The sequence below is a fragment of the Euwallacea fornicatus genome, chromosome 34 (genome assembly GCF_040115645.1).
Source record: "Euwallacea fornicatus isolate EFF26 chromosome 34, ASM4011564v1, whole genome shotgun sequence".
NCBI lineage: Eukaryota > Metazoa > Arthropoda > Insecta > Coleoptera > Curculionidae > Euwallacea > Euwallacea fornicatus.
Window position 1 is genome coordinate 1,703,199 of NC_089574.1, and position 20,353 is coordinate 1,723,551.

General features: G+C 41.5%; 1 protein-coding gene across 6 annotated transcripts in view; it reads right to left on the reverse strand.

Annotated features, from left to right (window-relative positions):
- The window catches only part of LOC136348657 (serine-rich adhesin for platelets), a 100,677-nt gene that overhangs the window by 12,011 nt on the left and 68,313 nt on the right, over positions 1-20,353 (reverse strand). For all 6 annotated transcript variants that reach the window (XM_066299653.1, XM_066299658.1, XM_066299652.1 and 3 more), the window contains 2 exons: positions 6,383-6,574; positions 2,143-4,630 (listed from right to left, as the gene is read on the reverse strand). In XM_066299653.1, coding sequence (XP_066155750.1) covers positions 2,143-4,630; positions 6,383-6,574 — 2,680 coding nt within the window. The remainder of the gene's footprint in view (positions 1-2,142; positions 4,631-6,382; positions 6,575-20,353) is intronic.

Below are 20,353 nucleotides of genomic sequence, written 5' to 3' on the forward strand. Positions count from 1 at the left end.
TGGTGTGTAGGGTGCAACGTATCATCGTGAAGGTCTTTCGAGGGCAACAGTACCCTGCAAAATAATGAAAAATAATTCTATAATAAAAATATAAACCAACGGTCAAAAACACATTGTTCCAAACAACGATACCAAGCATAAAACAATGTATGCCCAAAAAAACACAACGCTCTGTGTGTGGCAGTTGACGAATGTGGCACTTTGTTGTAGAGGGTTTTAAGGAAAATCGGCGTACAAAATTTCAAACCTTTAACCCAAAAAATACACGAGAAAAACGCAAAATATGAGAGAAAAATGGTAAATTTTGCCACCATATTCATCAAACATGGTACGTTTTTGACCATGGATTTTTTAGCATTTTTTTATTATTTTGCAAAATACTATCGCCCCCAGAAACATCTCCATGATGAAATGATATATGCTGTATATTCCGAAATGGGGAGTAATCAGAAGCTTCTCTGAATGTTCCTAATTATTAAAATGTTTTTTTTTTTTTTTTTTTTTTAAGAGGAATTTCATAAAGTGTTGAAAGTGTTTAGCAACCTTTGAAAAGAAATTTTCGGTCGTGCGGGCCAATTCCAAAAAATAAAATCTTTATAGTATATCATTGGACAAGGATATAATCACGGCTATCATTCCCGAAGAAGCTTGCGTCACGAGCCGAGTGAACTCTCCCAGGGTGATAATGCGCATAATATGCAAGTACAATGCTAGTGACCAATTGCAAAGCTGTAACGAATCCTAAAGTGTTAAACAAAGAGAAACCTGAACTCATCATGTAAATTCTTCTTAAGGAATCTCTTGTACTCGTGATATTTGCTGCCATTGCCAAATTGCACACCTCTGCAGAAATTCCCAAATCGCGAAACCAAGAAGCTAGAACCCATCACTCTTTAAAATCTAACTATCATGATAAGGAAAGTCTCGTTCATTCTCAGGCATCTTCGATTCGTGGGAGAGATCTTTCTTTGATTATAAGAAAGCTCCTATCATGATCCTATCATGATGAATCTCCTGTTTCGAATTGGCCACTTCTCAAGAGGCTCCCAAATCACCTTCGAAAGAAGTTCGAAAATGTTATTGGGTGAAACTCCTCGAGTCACGATAGCAAGTCCCGTTTTGTGGAAGTGTCCGATTGATGAAGTGAAATTTCTAATTCGTGATTAAAAATCTGGTATCGGTGGTAAATTGGGAACTTCCAAATAGGCTTCTAAACCATCAATAAAAAGAATGATGGAAGAAATATGCTAGAAGGGACTTTTGGAGCCTGCAGCTCGACGTGTTAATACGATGTCCTGTGGACAACGGAATGTTTTCAAAAACAAGTCCAAATCTTTCGCCACTCGGATCGCGATAATGAAAAAATAAAATTAATTAAGAAAAAGCAGGAATGGAAGGAGAGCGATGGGAAAAATGTTCATTGAAGAGAACCACAGCAGTATATCAAAAGGGTCATTTCGGACATCCAATAGACATTATTACGCAGTCTCACGGATAATGGAGTCTTTTCAAGAGCAAATCCACCATGAGGGAGATAAATGAGATGGATTTCCATGAGTCAGCCTGAAATTCTGAATAGAATCGGAGCGATTGGAAGCAGGTGTTACACGCTTATTTTTAGCCTTTCTGTGGCAATAAGTAATCCTGAGGAAGATCAAAAAACAAGCAGCATCCTCGGCATTCACGTCAGTGAAGGCTACTTTGTCGTCACTAAAATTGAATCGGATGCAAAAATTCATTTAGTGTTAAAAAAAACGTTAAGTCCGGTCTCAATTCCTAACGTTTGATAGAGGTGTACCTCGAACTATGCAATACTCTGTAGAAGAATCTACATGGTCCCCTCGAAACCATTTAATCTTGGTTTGGTTGGAGGGTTCCTCACTAATTCTTGTACAAAAAATGAGATCTGAGAAGAAAAGTTTGCTATTTTATTGTAACGAATCTGTGAAATGAAAATTGCAGCAGAAGGTTTGTGTGAGTGTCCCCACTTAGACATCTACAGTGATATTGAATTGTACTAAAAATAATGAGAATAAAAATGATTGTTAAGTAATGAGAAAGTTAGTAGCTCCACCCCAAGACAGCTCTAATCCCTTCACTCTAAATTACACAAACAACTCTCAATCAAACCACCTCCCTTACCCTTCGATAAGTTCTCCATCCGCGGCCAAGTGGATTTGTCGTTTTGAACCACCGTCGCTTGACCTTCCCCAAAGTTCACTTTCGTCGAATACCCCCTACTTCCCTGAATCTCCTCGTCCACCATCACTCGGTCCGCCACTGACCAAGATGATCGTCTATTGTCCTTAACTGCCGGCACCACTCGAATATTGGCGAAACTATCCGAGTAGCGATTCTCGTTGTCCGATAAATAATCGGGCTTCTTCGTGGTCGGTCGTAAGTTTCGTAGAAGTTTCTGGAACTCCGGTACATCGTTCGTTTTTGCTTCATCGTTTGTTTCTTCTGGATTGTTTTGATATATATTGCGGACTGTTACCGTAGATTTCCAGATAGTGGGGCTTTCCCTAGGAATGTGCCTCAACCGCACCCCCCATTTGTTGCTATCCTCGTCGGAATCATTAAGATGAATTTCGCCTAAGTGATACGGTTTCGGTTTTATGGGTTTGTTCTTGAGAATTCCCTTTAAATTATCACTCTCTGAAATCCAGTCTCTTTTCTCTTCTTCCGAAGGTTCGGTGTGACTATTGAAGTCTCTAGTGCTATTCACAGTAACTACACTAAATGCTGAGGGGACTGAGCTCTGTTCGCCGGACTTGTAATCTTCAGTAATCGCATCTGAGTTAATGTTCTCCACTTCTTGGTCTTCACTAACCCCAAACATGGTTTTTTCATACGAACTGTCTCCAAAATGCAGCATGGGAAGGCCGTTTTTGTTAAAATCCTCAGGATAATCAGTACTAATGCCAGAATTCCTACGCCTTCGTCTGAAGTTCTGCGTAGGGGGAGGCTTTTCGTCAGTCTCCACTATGTTGACTTTTCCAGATTCTGCAGCAAAATGAACCTCAGTTTTGCAGAATTCCACCCTTTTCGCTCTTCTAATTCCATCTTCTATAAGCTCGTTTTTATCCTTTTTGTAGGAGTCCGAACCGTCCAGAGCTATCGAATGCCTTTTTGTATCCTTTTCAGGTTCATCGTTCCAAGACAGGTCCACAATGTTGTTGTTTTTGACTATGGGAATCGTGATGGTTGTTGATTTTAGTTCGTTTTTCTTGAAGTCGCTGTCTCTAAGCCGCCTGTTCCAAGCCTCTTCGGATTGTCTGCTGAAAATTGAACTTTTGTCCTCCTGGCTAAAAATGCTGGTCATCTTTCGGACATTACCGTAATTGATCCCGTTAAGTGCCTTGCTAATTGAACTAAACTTATTTTCTACGTCACTTTCACTCTCCGAATTGTATTGACCGTTGGTTTCTTTGTGGGCTCTTGTTGCAGTTGGAACCACCATTATCTCGCTTGAGCGACATATTCCGCTATCAGTACTCGATTCCACAAAGGTCTTATCTTTCAGCGATTTTGCAGAAGTTTCCTCACTGCCATGCACCTTTTCAAACCCGTAGGATTTCCGGCGATTGTACCAATCTTCGTTCTTGTTATTGTTAGAGCCATTGGCGAATTTGGAGCGAGACTCGAGGCTTCCAGTTCCGATTACAGACTTTTTGCTTTGCAGCATGTCTTCCATACCATATATGTAGGACTTTACTTGATTGTGAGCAGCAATCGCACTTAGTTTGGAGTCTTCTTTCCCTATACCATCGTCGCTGTCTTCTTGCTTGGACATGTAAATGTCATTTCTCGGAGAGGTGGTCCTACGGAGTCTTCCTTTGATTTCCTGCAACGATTCTGCTGTTACAAATGATTCTCGTTTTGGTTTGGCCTTAGTTGCATGGTCTTTTTCAGTGAGATCGTCCAAATTGTCGTCTATAGAGCTGCGCTCTATGGAGCTGGTGCTTGATATTGATTGAATAATGTTATCCAAGGCATTTAAGTCCGCGGAAATAGAATTGTTCCTTAGGGCTGTGGTTAATCTCCTCCCCTTCTCCAACTCATCCCTCAATTTTTTCACATTGACACCGTTTTCTGGCAAGTCTGTCAGAACAGCTTTAGAGGTACTAGGAGAGCTTGCCTTCGGAAATGGTAAACTTCGCCGAACTTTGGAGTTCCTCCTCCAGCTTTGCAGCTGCTCCAAGTCCTCCAGATCACTCTTGGCGTTGGACTCCTTTTCCGCAATTTGCTGGACGCCCTCACTACTGTTACTCTTAGTTCGCGACAGATTAGAATGCGAATTTTGGTCACTGCTGCTTTCGATTTCTGTAATTTCTACACCACTTGCACTACCGTCGGCACTACCACGAGGAGATACCGAGGGGGACTTTCTCCCGAACGCGTTCCGAACTGCAGATTCGTGGATTTGATGGCACAACCTGGACACTCGGTGCAGGTTCGCTGCAGCGGTGAGATGGGCGCTTCTCAGCTGGCTATGTAGGTCGCTTGCGAAGGTGGATGAGGTGAAGTTGTGGGTCTTGGGGTGTCTGGTGGGAGGTCGTCTGTGAGCGCTGCGGCCTACTGAGGCCTTGGATTTCTGAGACGAGAGGTCTAGAGGGTTCAGAGGCAGCTGAAACGCAAAACGTATGTCCGTTTAGACGAAAAGTGTTAGACAAATTGTGTAATTAGAATAATCTTTGCCCGCTTGAGTCAATAATGGCGTACTATTAGTCACCTTCAGTTTGCATTTTCATTAGCATTCGTTCCACACGGCGTATTTGGTATGCAGGTAATTTTTCATAAAACATTGAGTCAACTTCCTAATTTTGTACGAATACACGCTTGACTTCTACTACCTGCACATATGGTCTTCTGGTGGATTCCTTAAATTGCACGAGGGGTATCCCGAACATTCCTACCAGAGTATTGCTGTAAACCGAATGCGAAGTGCAAGCTCTTTGCCAGCTAGGAAAAGTTTCGGTCACAGTCTAGTAAACACAGTCATTGTTAAGTAAACCTTTCAATAGTGTTTACCTGCAATGGATTTTTAAATTACAGTCAATGAAAAATTGCTTGCGAATTAAATTAAATAAGCTGACATAACGAACAGATTTAGTAATGGAAAGTCCGGGTGATTTACGGAGAATTAAATGTACGAATTTAAGGCAGAAATCGCAAGATAATTAAAAGAAATTATGTAAAAAGCGAGGAAATTTGGATATACCGGTTCGTTAACGTATGACGCAAGGCGTAACGCTAAGACAAAGTGTAATAAACATGTCGATTCTTTCGTTAGCATTTAAGCTCCGCAGTACAACACGATATCTGCCTGTTCTAAAATAAATAGAATGTGCAAGAATCTTAACGATACGTCTTACGAATTACGTTAAAGGCTCTGTATATGTCACATTAGAGCCGTCCCGGTGGGGCTTGGTCAATGCAAGTCGGGAGACGCAGCATCAAGGAGTAAGAAAAATCAATATACCTATCATTCATTTAAGTCATATTATAGCTTTATTAAAGATAAAAATCTTTCAACACGCATGAGGAATACCTCCAGTTCATCACGTGAAATTGGGTTTGAATTTTAATGCTTTTTATCAGATCATGACCGAAAGCGCTACTTAATGAAATCTCGGTTCGTCCATCTACGTAACGTATCGTTAAGAAGTTAAGCTGACTTTCTGACCTCAGTTTACGGATCAAAGCTGGATCCACAGTTTCGCAAAGGCAACCGACGACGTATCGTTAAAATTCCATACTGAAAGTGAAAATTACTGCGATCTCGGGAATCGACAGATATCGTACATCAATCTACTAAAACTAATTCGGTAGCACCTGTAGTCCATATAAGTCAATTTTACCCTAGAGCGGTTTGGACTCATTTCAGTCGAGTGAACATAAACAAGTTCTTTTAATGTATACAAAATCATTTATTAATGACCCTCATTAATGTGTGGTTTTTCATAAATGTATGATTTCGATTACAACGCCGAGGCACCAAAGGATCGGGGAGGAATATTCGCACTGTTTAAAGGGAACGCCAAATCAAAGGTGCAGGACTAAGTCGGAAGAAGAGCGGCGATGGACCCATTCATGGAAAGTGGGTTAAGGCAGGAGGGTCATGTGGTTCCGAATCGGCACACGCGGAAGAACCACCCCAGCACAGTAATCGCCGTTCTCTGAGCGATGGATGGGTCATGGGGAAGAATTCATTTAAAATATTATTCACTTGTTTATTCAAATCTTTGCTTTTACAAGTAGAAGCGGACTGCGGTCCTTTAGGTCTTTCTGCAATATTTAAACTGCTTTTCAATTTCAATGCAAATATTCTCCTACGGAAAACGTTATTTTCGTTCCAAGGCCTAACTATTCAACCAACCTGTAAGTCTTCGAATTCCAGCCTTTTGTTGGGCTCCTCCGCCTTTCCAGACCACCTACTGCTGCTCACTGTCGTGGTTTTGACTACCTGCAACCGAGATCCTGCTGCCCGACTATGGAACACTTCCAGCTGCCTACTGGCTTGTGCCTGATGGGAACCATCTGCTCCAGTGCGGGCTCTAGAGTCTACAACCTGAAGCAAAAGAAAAATTTTAACTTTCTTCTTGTATTCGGAATCTGGATCGTTAGGACCGATTTCAAATTTTAATGGAATTTAACAGTTCAATTTTCGATCGCTGGAAGATTTCGATCGCTGTGAGGACAGGCACTGCAGCAACATAGGTAAAAAATTAACAACTTCTCAAATTTCAATATAGAAACTCCCTCGAGCGATTTTCTTCGCTGATTCATAATGTTATAACCTATTAAAGCTCGGAGGTTGTTGGACTGGATAATTTAAATGAACCATTACCATGAACTGAATAAATCATTAAATTAATTAAGCCTGAACCAATCGGTGGAACCGAATCGTGGCCCGGTAAAAATAGTAGAAAGGCACAGATATTCACACTTACACGAGGCTGTAGATTAGTACGCTATCTGCAAATATCCTAGATCATATTCCTTTGGTCTCCAGCTGTACGACTTCACACTACTCAGAACGGTTAAAATGACCAAAAACGGAGTAAAACCAAATCAGGTTTGACAGCGCTGACCTGCAAGAAGAGGCAGCGCAAATTGTGGTACCTTCGGTACGACTTCCTATGACCGCGAAACACAGAACGCGCGGTACGGTACCCGTGGCTGAATCGGGTTCCTTTCTCGGCAGTACTGACTCGAAACGTACTGCCAGTGGCCGCTGGCTACGTTGTTGCATTACAGATTGCAGCAGGAGACAATGTCGTGACGTAAGGAAAGGTGGGAAGGATATCCTGCGACTTCTTTAGTCTGCCTCGCCTGTGAAGGAGGTTTGTTTTCAATTCAAAGAAAAATCGTTCCTTGACCTCTTGATAAGAAAGTTGCGTGAGTGTTGGTAGTTTTCGATGGGGCTACCAGCAGCCAATGCGCAGCTCTAATCAATATCGATCATCAAAGGTTTACACTTCGATGTTACTTGCATCAAATTAAGGCAGGAGGGACGCCTCAAACTCGATTCGGGACAATTTTCGTCATTCAGTCAGTTTTGTCATTCCCTCGAAAGACTATTGTAACGATTTCTGGATCGCATTTCCCCTTATCGATCCGAAGTGTCCACCTACGCCAATTTGAAAATTTCAATGAGAGTATACCAAAAACGGCAAAGCTGCAACGATCCAATGCGGCACGAAGCTCGCGTAGGTATGAAGTGGATATAAAAGGGAAAAATATTCCACAGCGATCTTCTGCGACTTGTCGAAGGCGTTTGACTGCGTCCATTGCGGCAGTATGTAACACGAAGTAGAGCAGGTCGTAATGAGGACAATTTTGCCTGCCAGATTTGCGAGCCTTATTAAAATGTTTGTGCTCGTTTTGAATCTCTACGAAGAAACTACCGCTCTTTTTCCAAGGGCGGGCGGTGCAGTGGGGCAGAGCTTCGAAATACGAACCAAAACTCTTTGGTGCCAGAGGACAACAGAACTTTTTGCACACAAAGAAACTACATAAAAACGCATTTGCATAAAAAAGTTATTATTGTTGAAAGTCGTAATCTCCAACAGGTTTCGACAAAAAATTGAAATTTAGTACATCTATGGATAGTATTAAGTACGCACGTTAATAAATATTAAAATAATATAATTGTAAAAACAATTAATAGTGATATTGATAAATATTAAATAAACCTTAGATTTGAAACCCCGTCGGCCTTGAAATTAAATTTAAAAAATATTTTTGACATTTCCGTACATGAGGCATTTATTAAGGCCCCAAAGGAATGCCTACCAGGCGATAACGGGGCCATAAGAAGAGAGGGGGTGGTTTTAGTGGGTAGGCGGGCGTAGACTCGAATCCCACACTACCCGACCCGGAGTGGTCCACCTCCTCGGGCACAAAAAAAAAAAAAAAAAAAAAAAAAAGAAAGTCTGGTGGCTTTTCGTTGTCGCCGAAACAGCGTTCAGTTATAATTGCTGTTAAAGAAAAATAATAGAAAAATGATAAAAAAGAGTTTCAAGTCTCTCAAACAGAGCATCCATCAATTTGTTAAATCTCAATTTTCTTGAAACTTTTTGGAGATTTCGACTTTCAACACAAAAATTTAAAAAAAAAACCTTTAAATTTGATATTTTTCCCACGAAATCGTCAATAAAATGAATTACAAAAGAGGTCTAGTTTTTTTCCAATGCTACCCATCGGTACTACCGACCCCTGGAAAAGTGCGACAATTTCTTTATAGACGCTCGGAAAGAGCGCAAAAAATCACAATAAAATGCAAAATTTCATTAATTTATGTCAAAACGTTTCGAAAACGTTGATAAAAAAAAACCATCCTCAGGAACCAACCTTCCACACCCTGTTCATTGAAAAGGAAACGCCTCAGAGCAGGTGGATGAAACTTTTGCCATTACCTTCAGAGATACCTTACAGATTGGAAGCTCCAGACAATGAGCCCCACTTGCGATGCGATCCCGGATGCACCTGTGGTGATCGGGCAGATCAGTGTGCAGCCTCGCCCATTTCAGCACACAAGTGGTCTGATCGGTTGCTGGCCACCAACCGCCGACCCGCAGGGGATCATTCGCAAAAATTTTGGTCGAGTCGAACAGACGAAACTGAAGCTCTGATCGAATCGAACACGCGCTAATAAAAGTGATGAGAAATGGAACGGGGAAAGTCATTTTTTCGTAAAATTTTGACCGGGATTGGCCCAGAAGTGACAAAGAAATGTTCAGTTGATTCTCTTGAAGATGAACAAACTACAGAGTGGATTTTGTTTGTCTCAATTGAGTAAATGTGAAGTTCTGTCGTCAGGCTCGTTATTCTCTCTTATAATTTCTCATAAAATTGTAATTATCTGAACTAAATATTGACATATAACAAGGACATATGGGATGTTTGCCACGACGGGGGGTTTATACACAACAGGTATATTGTAAATTTTGCTTGGTAATGGCTGAACTTTTATACTTTTTTGCTCATATCATCATCACTGCGTACATTATGCATTAATTCTCTGAAACTGCCTATATGCGTGGATTTGCTGCTCCGCATAATATGCACATGCATGTTATTACAGTAGATGCCATGGTCTCGCATATTTTATAAGAAACATAGGTATATGTTTCTTTTATGTATACAGGGCGTTAATGGAATCATGTCACAAACTTGGAAGGCAGAGTTCTCTGACACCTATCGTGAAAAAAGTCCAATTTTTAAATTTACTCTATTTTCCTAAAATCAACTTACTACTAAAAGTAAGAATTTTTAGACACCCGGTATCCCGTTCATTTCGTAACTACCGGGGCTGTCCGGCAGCGCCAGCGCTTGCGCAGTTCTAAAGGAGCTTTCAGTGATCTGTCTGAAACAAATCGAGCACTACTGCCTGCTCAGATTCACTTTCATTAGGCGTAATAAGAAAAAAATTCCAAAAAAACGGAATTTTCGCAAAAAGAGTGTCAAATTTTAATAATTCATCGTGAACGCTTTTTTGGAATTGAGGCGTTTGCAACCGTTTCGTCGTTTACATTTTTTCATTATTTATCGAGACGAGAGTCCACGATGTGACCACATTAACGCCCCGTACACAGGGTGTTTCGATGGAAACTTTCCACGATAGATATTCAGGATAATCGCAAAGATATCGTAAGGCGCCAAGACGCGTAGATTCTGTTTCCGAGGGAGACACGTGACGGCGCAAAAATCAAATTTACTGAAACGACCCCCTGTGTGGGGGTGCAACCCGCTTTGGAAACGCAACTGGGGCCGCAGATCGAGTGAAACGTCATTTTAAGGGTGATAAAATTCTTTTTTTTTTTACAACCATTTTTACTTTAACAAGAAATCTACGCAAAAAATTGTTTAAGACGATTTTTTTGTGAATTGTTAAAACTCAAACTGCCGAAATCGCCACAATCGACCAAATTCGAGCAGATCACGTCTTGAGCATACGCAAAATATCGGAAGTTTCAGGTGCCTCTGCCACGGGTTGCTGCTACAAGAGATTAAGGTGGTCCACGAACTTAACGAAGACGACGCTCATCATCGTCTTCAGTTTTGCGCGTTCACTTGCGTCCAATCCCAATTAAATTTATTCGATTTGCTCTTAAGACGAATTGACCTTTGTCATAAATAGATTTGTTAATACTCTCGATACTGGACCAATTCTAACCCGAGACTTTTCGGCGAGGCGCACACTCAGTACCCTCGAAAGGCGAATGTTTGAACTGGAGCTCTCGGCAACCAAGGGATCGGACCACTTTTTCTCCCGGGAAAACTCAGCGGGGAAGTGTACGTGAATCCTCTGGGAAAACTTAGCGGGGAAGTGTACGTGAATCCTCTGGGAAAACTCAGCGGGGAAGTGTACTTGAATCCTCTGGGAGATCACATCTACCAGATGGTTGCGGAGATCACGGAAAAGTGTGAAAAATGTTTAAAAACGGAGTGCGGTTTCAATAGGATGGGGAGCCTTTGCATTTTATAGCGGCAGTAAACCAACTTCCGAGTGAAAATTTACCGGGTCCCTGGACAGGCCACCGAGGATATACTGAGCGGCCGCCCAGATCACCTGATTTAACACCCCTTGATTTTGTTTCGCGTGAGTTCACTTGAAATAAGAAACTTGTCCGGTCCAACCAGATTCCCAGGGAGGCTTGAAAGGGACCAGATAATTGAAGAATGACGCTTAATCGCCCCCGATGTTCTCGGAAATGTTCCAAGAAACATGGAGCAACGTTCATTTCGCCGCATGAAATAGTTTTTAACGTTTAATTCTTTAGTTTTGTCTGATCGCTCGCTTGGGTTTTTGGGCGTCGCTTTTTTCCGGACTGATGATGGAAAACGATCAAATCGGGCGGTAGGTTAAAGAGAGTTTTGCTACCTTTAAAATTTGAAATTCCGAAGATCGTGGTGTCCCCGGAGAGGGGGCTGCTTAGACGAATTTGGAGTTCGCGCCGTCTCGCAACCTCCCCCCCCCCTCTTTTTTTTTGAAAACGGAATCGACAGCTTTTTGCAAAATTTTCATTCCAAACAACTGTGGCGAGAAGTTGTCAATGGGGGACACCCTGTACGCGTTGTCAGTGTATGTTGATCTGGAGCAAAAATGCAGACAAACTTTTTAAAGAAAATTACAGATGGAACGAACTGGCAAAAGAATTGCAATAAACGTCGTAAAGTTACACTCGATTTACTCCTTTTTGTGCAGTTTGTTGTTTGGTCTCCTAGGACATTCTTTATGTCCTGTAAAAAGCTTGTTTCTGTGATATCGATGGCGAGCCTTTTAAATTAGCTCCACTATTTTATCGTCCACATCATCGTGTAGTCTATTAAAAATAAATGTTGGCGCCAAGAGAAAAATGCCCTACGTAAGTACCTCGCTCAAAGAATGTTCTTAGAATATTGTAGGAATACCATTACTGGACGAACTACGCGCTTTTTGCACGGACATAAAAGAAAGTTTTTTTTTTCTTTTTTTTTTTCTTTTTTTTTTTTTTTTTTTTTTTTTGATGTGGGCATAAGTAACGAATGCAAATTTTCGACGACCATACTCTTCTTTCGCTCACAGTCGTAAATCAACGTAGATTTATGGAAATCGGTTACAATCGTGATGGACTTTAAAATACACCGTGCCTGAAAGTACAAAAGGAGAATGCCGTATGCATCTCGTATATGTAAGCAGCCGTAAACATACCCTTTGCTTTGCCTGACCTTTTGACTCATTGTAATGAATTACACTCTTGACCTCCCGGAGTTGTTTAAAGCCCATCATGGTACACACCGTGCACTAGAGCTAAATCTCGATTTCTTGGAGTTACATCACTTATCATCATTCAGTCCGTTACAACCTTAACAATATAGGCCCGACACTGGCGGCTAATGGCTGCTAACCAGACCTAGTGCAATAATAGAGATATCCTTTATTGGTAAAGGATATTATCGTAAAACAATCGGGTTTCCTTAACCTATCATGAAGGCTATTACAGAGACGATTTAAGTGATGATAAAAAAATGAGAACAAGAAACCGTACCGTAAGAATGTAAAAGGGCAAATGATTTTCTGCTCCGGTCATTCTGCATCGGGGTTTAAACGAGAAGATGGAAAAAGCTTTAATTACTGGGGAGGCATCAAATAAAGGAAATTACGGTGCCGGGAAGTAAAAATTGAAAAATTAAGAATGTGCGGTAATAACATGACTCTTTTAATCAACGAAAACGGAGCCTCCGCTGGTGTCCTGAGGGCAGTTTGGGCGATTGACGTTTGACGTGTTGCCTAAATCGCACGCAATACTCCAGTTTGGGAAACGTCTAGTTGTAATGTAAACGAAAACGTACTGTAAAACGATTAAACTTTAACCGCCTTTCTTTTAGGAAGCCAAAACGTATGCTAAATTTCCCTAACGGGTCTTTCGCTGTGGCACCCGCGATGGCGACCCCTGTGCGGGATGAGGGGCAGCGATTCCCGAGACGGGCCAAAGAGAGTATTCCCGAGACGGGTGGTAGCACGTGAAAGTATTGTTAGGCGATAACCGTGTAAATTATTGAAGGGTTCCTGATTGACTTCTACTAAGAAGTCCTGTCTGTGACAAACAGGAGCAGGTACCGTTCGCCTAGGCTCATTGTTCACTAATGATAACGTACACTTCGTGTATAACTGCGTGTTGATGGCCATGATATGGTATTATCGAAATCCTCCGCAGTTGCCTGTTGGTCAGGGTGCGGGCGCCGTTCCTTCGGGTGTCGCGTCTTGTAACTTGGAGATGTTACATGCGGCCCGAGTGACAGGGATTGGGGATGACCAGAAAGGTAATCTCCTGCTGTTTCCGTTGGGATTCTACCTGTTGGCCACAGGCGTGAGTCCGGGGGAGCCCATGCTTATTTTAGGGGGGCACTACCTAGTTGTCGAAGACACTTTTATTTCCGTACGTAAACGCTTGGAATTGTTGGGAGGCAAGGACATCTAGGCAAGGTAGCCACGGTCAGAGTAGGGGGCCACCTAACCCCCGGTGGGTGCACCTTAATTCGTTCTGCCTTGCAGTGCAGTAATTGTGAATTATGCTTTTCACGTGCTACTGACGGGATGCCATGCTGCCGTGGATGAAAATGCATTGTGATCACCCATAGTGGGACCAATTCCTACGGGGTAACCAAACCTGACCACGTGTCAATGATTGCGAACGAAAATCGAATTTTACAGTGGTTTCAATTTAACAAAAATCGCATTTCTGTACAAAATACACGTGTGTGTTAGTACGCGCGTGCGTATGTGCTCCAGCACGAAAATTGACATTCTGAGTTCCCTTTCAGGATGCAAAGGCTGAAAATTCCTCAAATTCCAGCGAAGTGGAAATTGCCGCAGATCAAATTCGGTGTTCCAGAATTCTGAAGTTCTGGCAAAAATCGAATTTCTGAGCTTTAAAGTCCTTTCGCCGAGCCATACAGTGCTTGTAAAAAGGTATTGCAACAACTTATATTCTCGCAAAACTTGTATAAACCGGATATATTTTTAAAATGCTCAAACCCGTCCAATTTTATATGAAAAAAATATATTTAAATGCACTTTTTCGATGCTAAAATTTTTCACCAGTATTCAGCTTTTATCTGCGCATCCTAGCTCTATTAACTTTTTATTTATTATTATATTATTATATTATTATTATATATATTATATTTTAAATGGAAAGGCACCCATTGCACTGTATCACGTGAAAGGGAATTCGATAAGGGACACAACGGCATATCCAGAACTGGAATTGATTAATGCAATGGATGCCGCTCCATTTGAAAGTGAAGAATTAGTAGGGCTAACTGCATGAGGGCGGAAAATTTTAACGTCGAAAATAATACATAATTTTGTTCATTTAAAATAATTATAGGTTTTTAAGCATTTTTTTTTAATATATTGGCTTGCAATACTTTTGACAAGCCCTGTATATTTATTCAGTATTTTATGTTTTAGGGCCCTTTGTAGATCTTGTAAAGTCATCGACAAAAACGGGGCAAATAGAAATTGTTCCAGTTTCAAAGGCGAAATGGATTTTTCTACCAGCCCGGCGTAGGGCTGCCTTTTCGAGCTCAAAGGGGCACTTACCGCAAGTGTGCCGTAAAAGGCGTTATAGCGTGCACTTTTTAAGAGTATTTGACCTTGACGTGCATGTGATAAAACCTCTTACCTCACGCGTGCACCTAAAGATTTTATCGCACGCCAATATCTAAATCGCCCTATAGAAAACGGTACAATTAACGCACCCTCGATCGGCGACCGAACTTCGCTTCGCCTCCTTCGGATAATCACCATCGGCGGGCGGTAAAGTAGCACTTTTCGCACATTTCAAGCCAATAGCTATTATTTATTATCGTTATTAATATTTGGAAAGAATTCGAAGAAGACGTTTTTAAGTGAATATGCACATATAAAGCATGGCGAGTAGTTGAAAGATTCATTCAGCGTGAATCATACATTTTCCATGAAATTTATATCCCAGTAGCTGAGATGTCTACAATAAGAATGCTAATGTCAATTGGAAATTATTTTATATGATATATTAAAGATGTGTATTGTTGCGACTGGCGGGCGGCCACCGCAGGTAAAAGATAGAGACGAAAAAAGGGATTTCTCGTAGGCGGTCCACGAGTGATTTATTGTTTCTTATGTACGTCGAATGTTCTAGTATGTTTGTTTATGTTAATGTTCGCATGTTTGTGAGAAAATTGCAAAATCTTCCAGCTAAAGATCTTTTAGCTATATAAGGAGAGTATTGCTAAGAATGAGTTAGTGCAAGACCAGTGTAGCGATAAGAACGAAGCGCGAAAGTAATATGCGACATTAACGTGTTCAATACTGAAGTAGTAATTTATTCGTAGACTTTGAGGTGGCGAATTGGAACTTTGTTAGTTTGTCGAGTATCTAAATATTGTTTAAGTTGAAGGCGAGTTTACTGGAATCCTCCGAGCCCCGAATTCGCAGAAATGCGCCTGTGCACCAGAGGGGCTAACATGTAGAAACAAGCATGTACTTACAGTGGGTCAAAAAAGCATTCGTACACCTACTCGCTTTCTTTGAGATATTGTTTCCTAGAGAATGCAAACATGTTTATACAAGTTCTTGATGTCGGTTTATACAAACACAAATATGTTTATCACTTTATTCGAAATTTTATCGGAAATAGTCCGCACGTCCAGGAAAATGGGGCGAAAATCCAAAGAATTAACTGATGCGCAAAAAGATCGAATTGTAACGTTATTTAAGCAAAATTTAAGCTGTCGACGCATTGGACAGATGCTTAAAATCTCTCATACAACTGTCCAGTACGTTGTTTCAAAATTCAAAAAGTACTCGACAGATAGTATTAACCGTAGTGGTCGTCCAAAGGAACTAACCGCACGAGAACCCCGCAGTGTCCTTAAACTTGTGAAAGAAACCCATGAGAGGAGGGAGATCACAAAACACATTGGGACAGATTTTGGCAAAACCGTCTGTGCTCAAACTGCGAGAAATCGACTTCACGAATTTGAGTTCGAAGGAAGAACTGCTCGAGAAAATCCGTTCATAAGTGAAATCAATGGAAAAAAACGTCTAGATTTTGCTAGGACACGTGCAAATAAGCCTTCATCGTTCTGGGAGAACGTAATATCCTCAGACGAAAGCAAATCTAATACGTTCGGGTCAGATGGAAGGAATTTTGTGGGGCGAAAACCCAATAAAGAATTAGATCCGAAGAATCTTATTCCAACCATCAAACATGGAGGAGGCGACGTCCTAGTGTGGGGATGCATGGGTGCTGCGGGAGTTGGCAAACTTGTCGTCATCGATGGTATCATCAATGCTGCGAAGTATGCGGAGATACTCCGAGGCAATTTGAACCGAAGTGCAACCAAATCGGTAATACGGGATTCATATTTGTTTCAACAGGACAATGGTCCCAGACACGCTGCCAGACCAACCAAGGAATGGTTGTTGTATAATGCACGACAGTTATTTCCTCCTCCTCCCCAGTCACCGGACGTAAACCCAATCGACAAATTCGCGGGCTTACTTGGAGTCACAATTAAAGAGGGATGAAGTTCGATCTCCTCCACAGCTAATCACGAGACTACAAGAACGTTGGCAACGAATTAGCCCTGAAGTGACCGGAAAGTGAGTCCAATCAATGCCCAGAAGACTCCAGGCGATGGTGAATGCACGCAAAGTATTAGTCTTTTCACTCTTTTCAAATATGACATGCGGTACGGTGTACGAATACTCTTTTTTGACCCCCTGTATATTTAAATTTTTTAAATCAGCAAATATACGTCTTAATATACATATGTGGGTGATATGCAGGATACCAAGGTTAATAACTTTTGTGCCGAAAATTTTAAACGCTCGGTATATTTGGCTAAATAAATTTCACGCAATGTTTGATATATAAAATATTTTTTATGAATTAAACTTCGCTTACGCTTTTTGCTATGAAACAGTAATTATCTTCGAAAAGGTAAATGGTCGTGACATTTGTTGTGTACCAACACTGAAAGTCGCTTTCTATTACTTCTAAGCTAATATCCGTGACCGAGCTTAAAAATGTTCCCTACCGGCAATATAAATATCATTTAAATGGATAAATGTGCTTAAATCATACTTATATTGCAAAATTGATATTGTTATTGTGCACATGCAATGGTTCGTTAGCTAAGTTAGTCACTGCACAGAGGCATTTTGTTGCATTTAAGTGCACAAAACAGTAAGCTATTGTCATTGTTTCTTTTTCTCTATCTAATTTCAATGTTAAGGAAACTACGGGATGAAGCACTCAGTAGGTACGCAGAGTTTGGTCGCAAACTCGGCTTAAGTTCGCCCAGCCTACATCAGAAGACGCCGGTTGTAAGTTTACTCAGACTCAAAAGATTGAAAGTCAAAAACCCACACGCGGTAACCTCTGGATGCCACCGAGTCCGGATAACCAACTTCTGAGGAGGGAGAGAGAGGCAACGGACGCGGAAGGCAGAAGGACGGGAGAGAAAGCGGAGTCTGCAGCAGGAACGACCACCCGCATCATCAGAAGTGATGCCAGGAAAGGAAAGGCCGTGGAAAATCAGGACGAACGTCAAAAACAGCCAAACACGGATGGACGCAACACCACAAAGAGAAGCATCTAAGGAGAAAAGACAAACGCGGGAATAACTTCCATTGCCAAAGGAAAAAGTAAAAGTTTCCGTCGGATGTATGCGTCAGGACTGGTACACCGGACCAGAAGGGCATGGACAAAGTCATTGGAGGGGAGTGGCACCGCCCCCGGAATTTGAAAGGGCCCAAAATCAGCACGGGAAGAAGCGAAGGGCCTCAAGAAGTCTGTCGCTTACCCGGTACACTATGTGAGAATCAGGAAAAACCTGGACATAGTAATACCAACGGAACCATCCAACACCAAAGAGGACACGAATCTATTGTCACTGAGGCAAAAGGATTCACTTAGCGAAGACGCAGCATAGCAAGTTCCTCACAACTCATTCTGGGCAGTGAGTCTTATCCCACGCACGCCAATGCTAAGTGGGCAAAAAGTTTTCGCACCGATTTGCGTGCGGTCGAACATTTTACCCCACGCCCTCGGCAAAATTTCTTTTTTTTTACTCTAATTTTTTTTTTTGCATTACTTAATGATCTTCGCACAACTTATAATAGCTCATGGTGGATTGTTCTTGGTAATATAACAATGAACCGATTTCTAACCCCACAGCTCCAACATATTTGACTATATGATGACCTTAAATGAACCCCTTGATATTTTGTGCCGAGGCAGTTTAGCGATAATATATTGTTAACTTATGAAATTGTAGTCAGTACCTCTTTAACAGCGGTACATGAATCTAGATTAGACTGTTGAAATAATTATATCAACCGCTTACAGTCAAGATTATGCATATTGATAATTCCACTTATAACTCACGACCTCGTTGCCCGGTAAATATATGACATATTATTCAATAATTGCAGTCAGTTGCGAAATCCGCAGGATACGAGCAGACTTCTTTGCTCAAAGATAAGAAATTGGGTTTACGGCAGGCAAATGATAATAGATTTGGCCACCAGAAGGCAATATCTCCTGACCTTTCAAAGGTACAGCTGGGCGAAACAATGGGCAATTAAGAAATGAATGAGACAGGCCATTAATGAGCCATTAGAAAAGATGAGCTAGCTATTAAAAAAGACATCATTTTTAATGGCCAATAAAAATGACCTATGTATTTTTGCCTCGTGTAATTATGACCGATTCTATTACTCTGGAGTGAGCAATAAATAATTTGCTTTTTCTGATGCAGAGCTTTCACGTAAATTACTTATTAGATCATAGAGCTGCTTCGTGTCGTGCGGTAAGAGCAAACAATTTGCGCTGCACAGAGTTATCCAACCAGCATCAGAGAAGGTGCGGTTTCATTAAAAAAGCCATTGGTCATGTTCGTGCCCGAAGACGCCAAAAATGACCGGTGAACAATGTTATAATCAGTAGAATTTGTAGGGGACTCCGACCCGGTGACGACGAAAGCCGGAAAATGTTCCGCGAATGATACGCACGAAAACGTGCGGGTGGTCAAAAATTTCCACGTAAAATCACTTGATCGGATGAAGGTCCGGTGACAAACCGTCGAATTTCCACCTACAGACCACTGTAGGACGGCTCATCATCCGCACCGCTCAAGCTTAAAGCGAAGGCGGACTATTTGGCAACCAAACGGCCGGTCCCTTCTCGTATAACCATTTTACTTAAAAGGCCTCAAATAACCTCCCCTTGGGGTCTTGGAACGTCCTTGGCCAGCCCGCTCTCCGGACATAGCTCCGTTGGACTTTTCCTTTGGGGCCACATTACAATCCTGTCTATCGATTTAATTTTCCTTACCGATCGGTTGGGCGGATCGTCGCGCTGCCTTGTTAAGGAAGGAGCCCCGACAGAAGAATAATTCGAAAACTTGGTGAAAAATAATCGAGAAAATATAGCGAAAGAGGTACTAAAACGCTGAAATTTAAACATAAAACTCCGGATTCTAACATCGAAATGTTTATTGGAACTACAGCAGGAGAGCAAGATCAAAACGCGTTTAAGTTGTCATTTGCCTGAAGTTTTGAAGGTTTGACTCCAACGATTGAGTGTGACCAACCTCCGCACCCAATTCCAAACAGGTGACAGTCGAAAGACCAAGCGGTACCCAGTGAACCATAAACGCAGGACATTAATAAAGCCATTTTGCCATTTGTCATCAAATATGTTACTGACAACAGATCAACAAACGAATAAATCCGAAGTCGTGCCTTTGATGTTCCGACGCCTATCCGAGACGTTTTAATGATCACCCTTTATTTACCTATTAACGAATAATCAAAATTATTATTTATGAATCTGCACTGGAACAAAGATAATTAAAAACAAACAAAACTGAGCACGTCAGCCGGTGGGTAGTCTCTTTGTAGTCATTGTAGGATGGACCATCCTATTTGCAATTTTTTGCCTCTTGCCTTTGTTAAAGCGCATCGTCACCTCGAATTCGTTATCCTTCCACTCGCGAATGGGATGGTTATTGGCCTTCTCCTTATAAAGACACAACGTAAAATTCGCGTTGTGAAGCAATATTTCTTGCAAATTGATTGTGAGAAATTTAAACGAGATATAAACTACGTTTTAAGTTGATGATCTTGCCAGGCCGCACTCATGAGCGTGAACTTAGGGTTACTTGAAAAATTCCTCAAAGATCGTGCGAACAAATCCGGGGGGGTCCTTCTCCAGGCCGGGACCTCCCTCTCGTCTCCTCGAAATCCAAAACGCGCTTGAGCAATAATCGCACACTTCGACGAGCGTTTGAAAAAAAAAAAAAA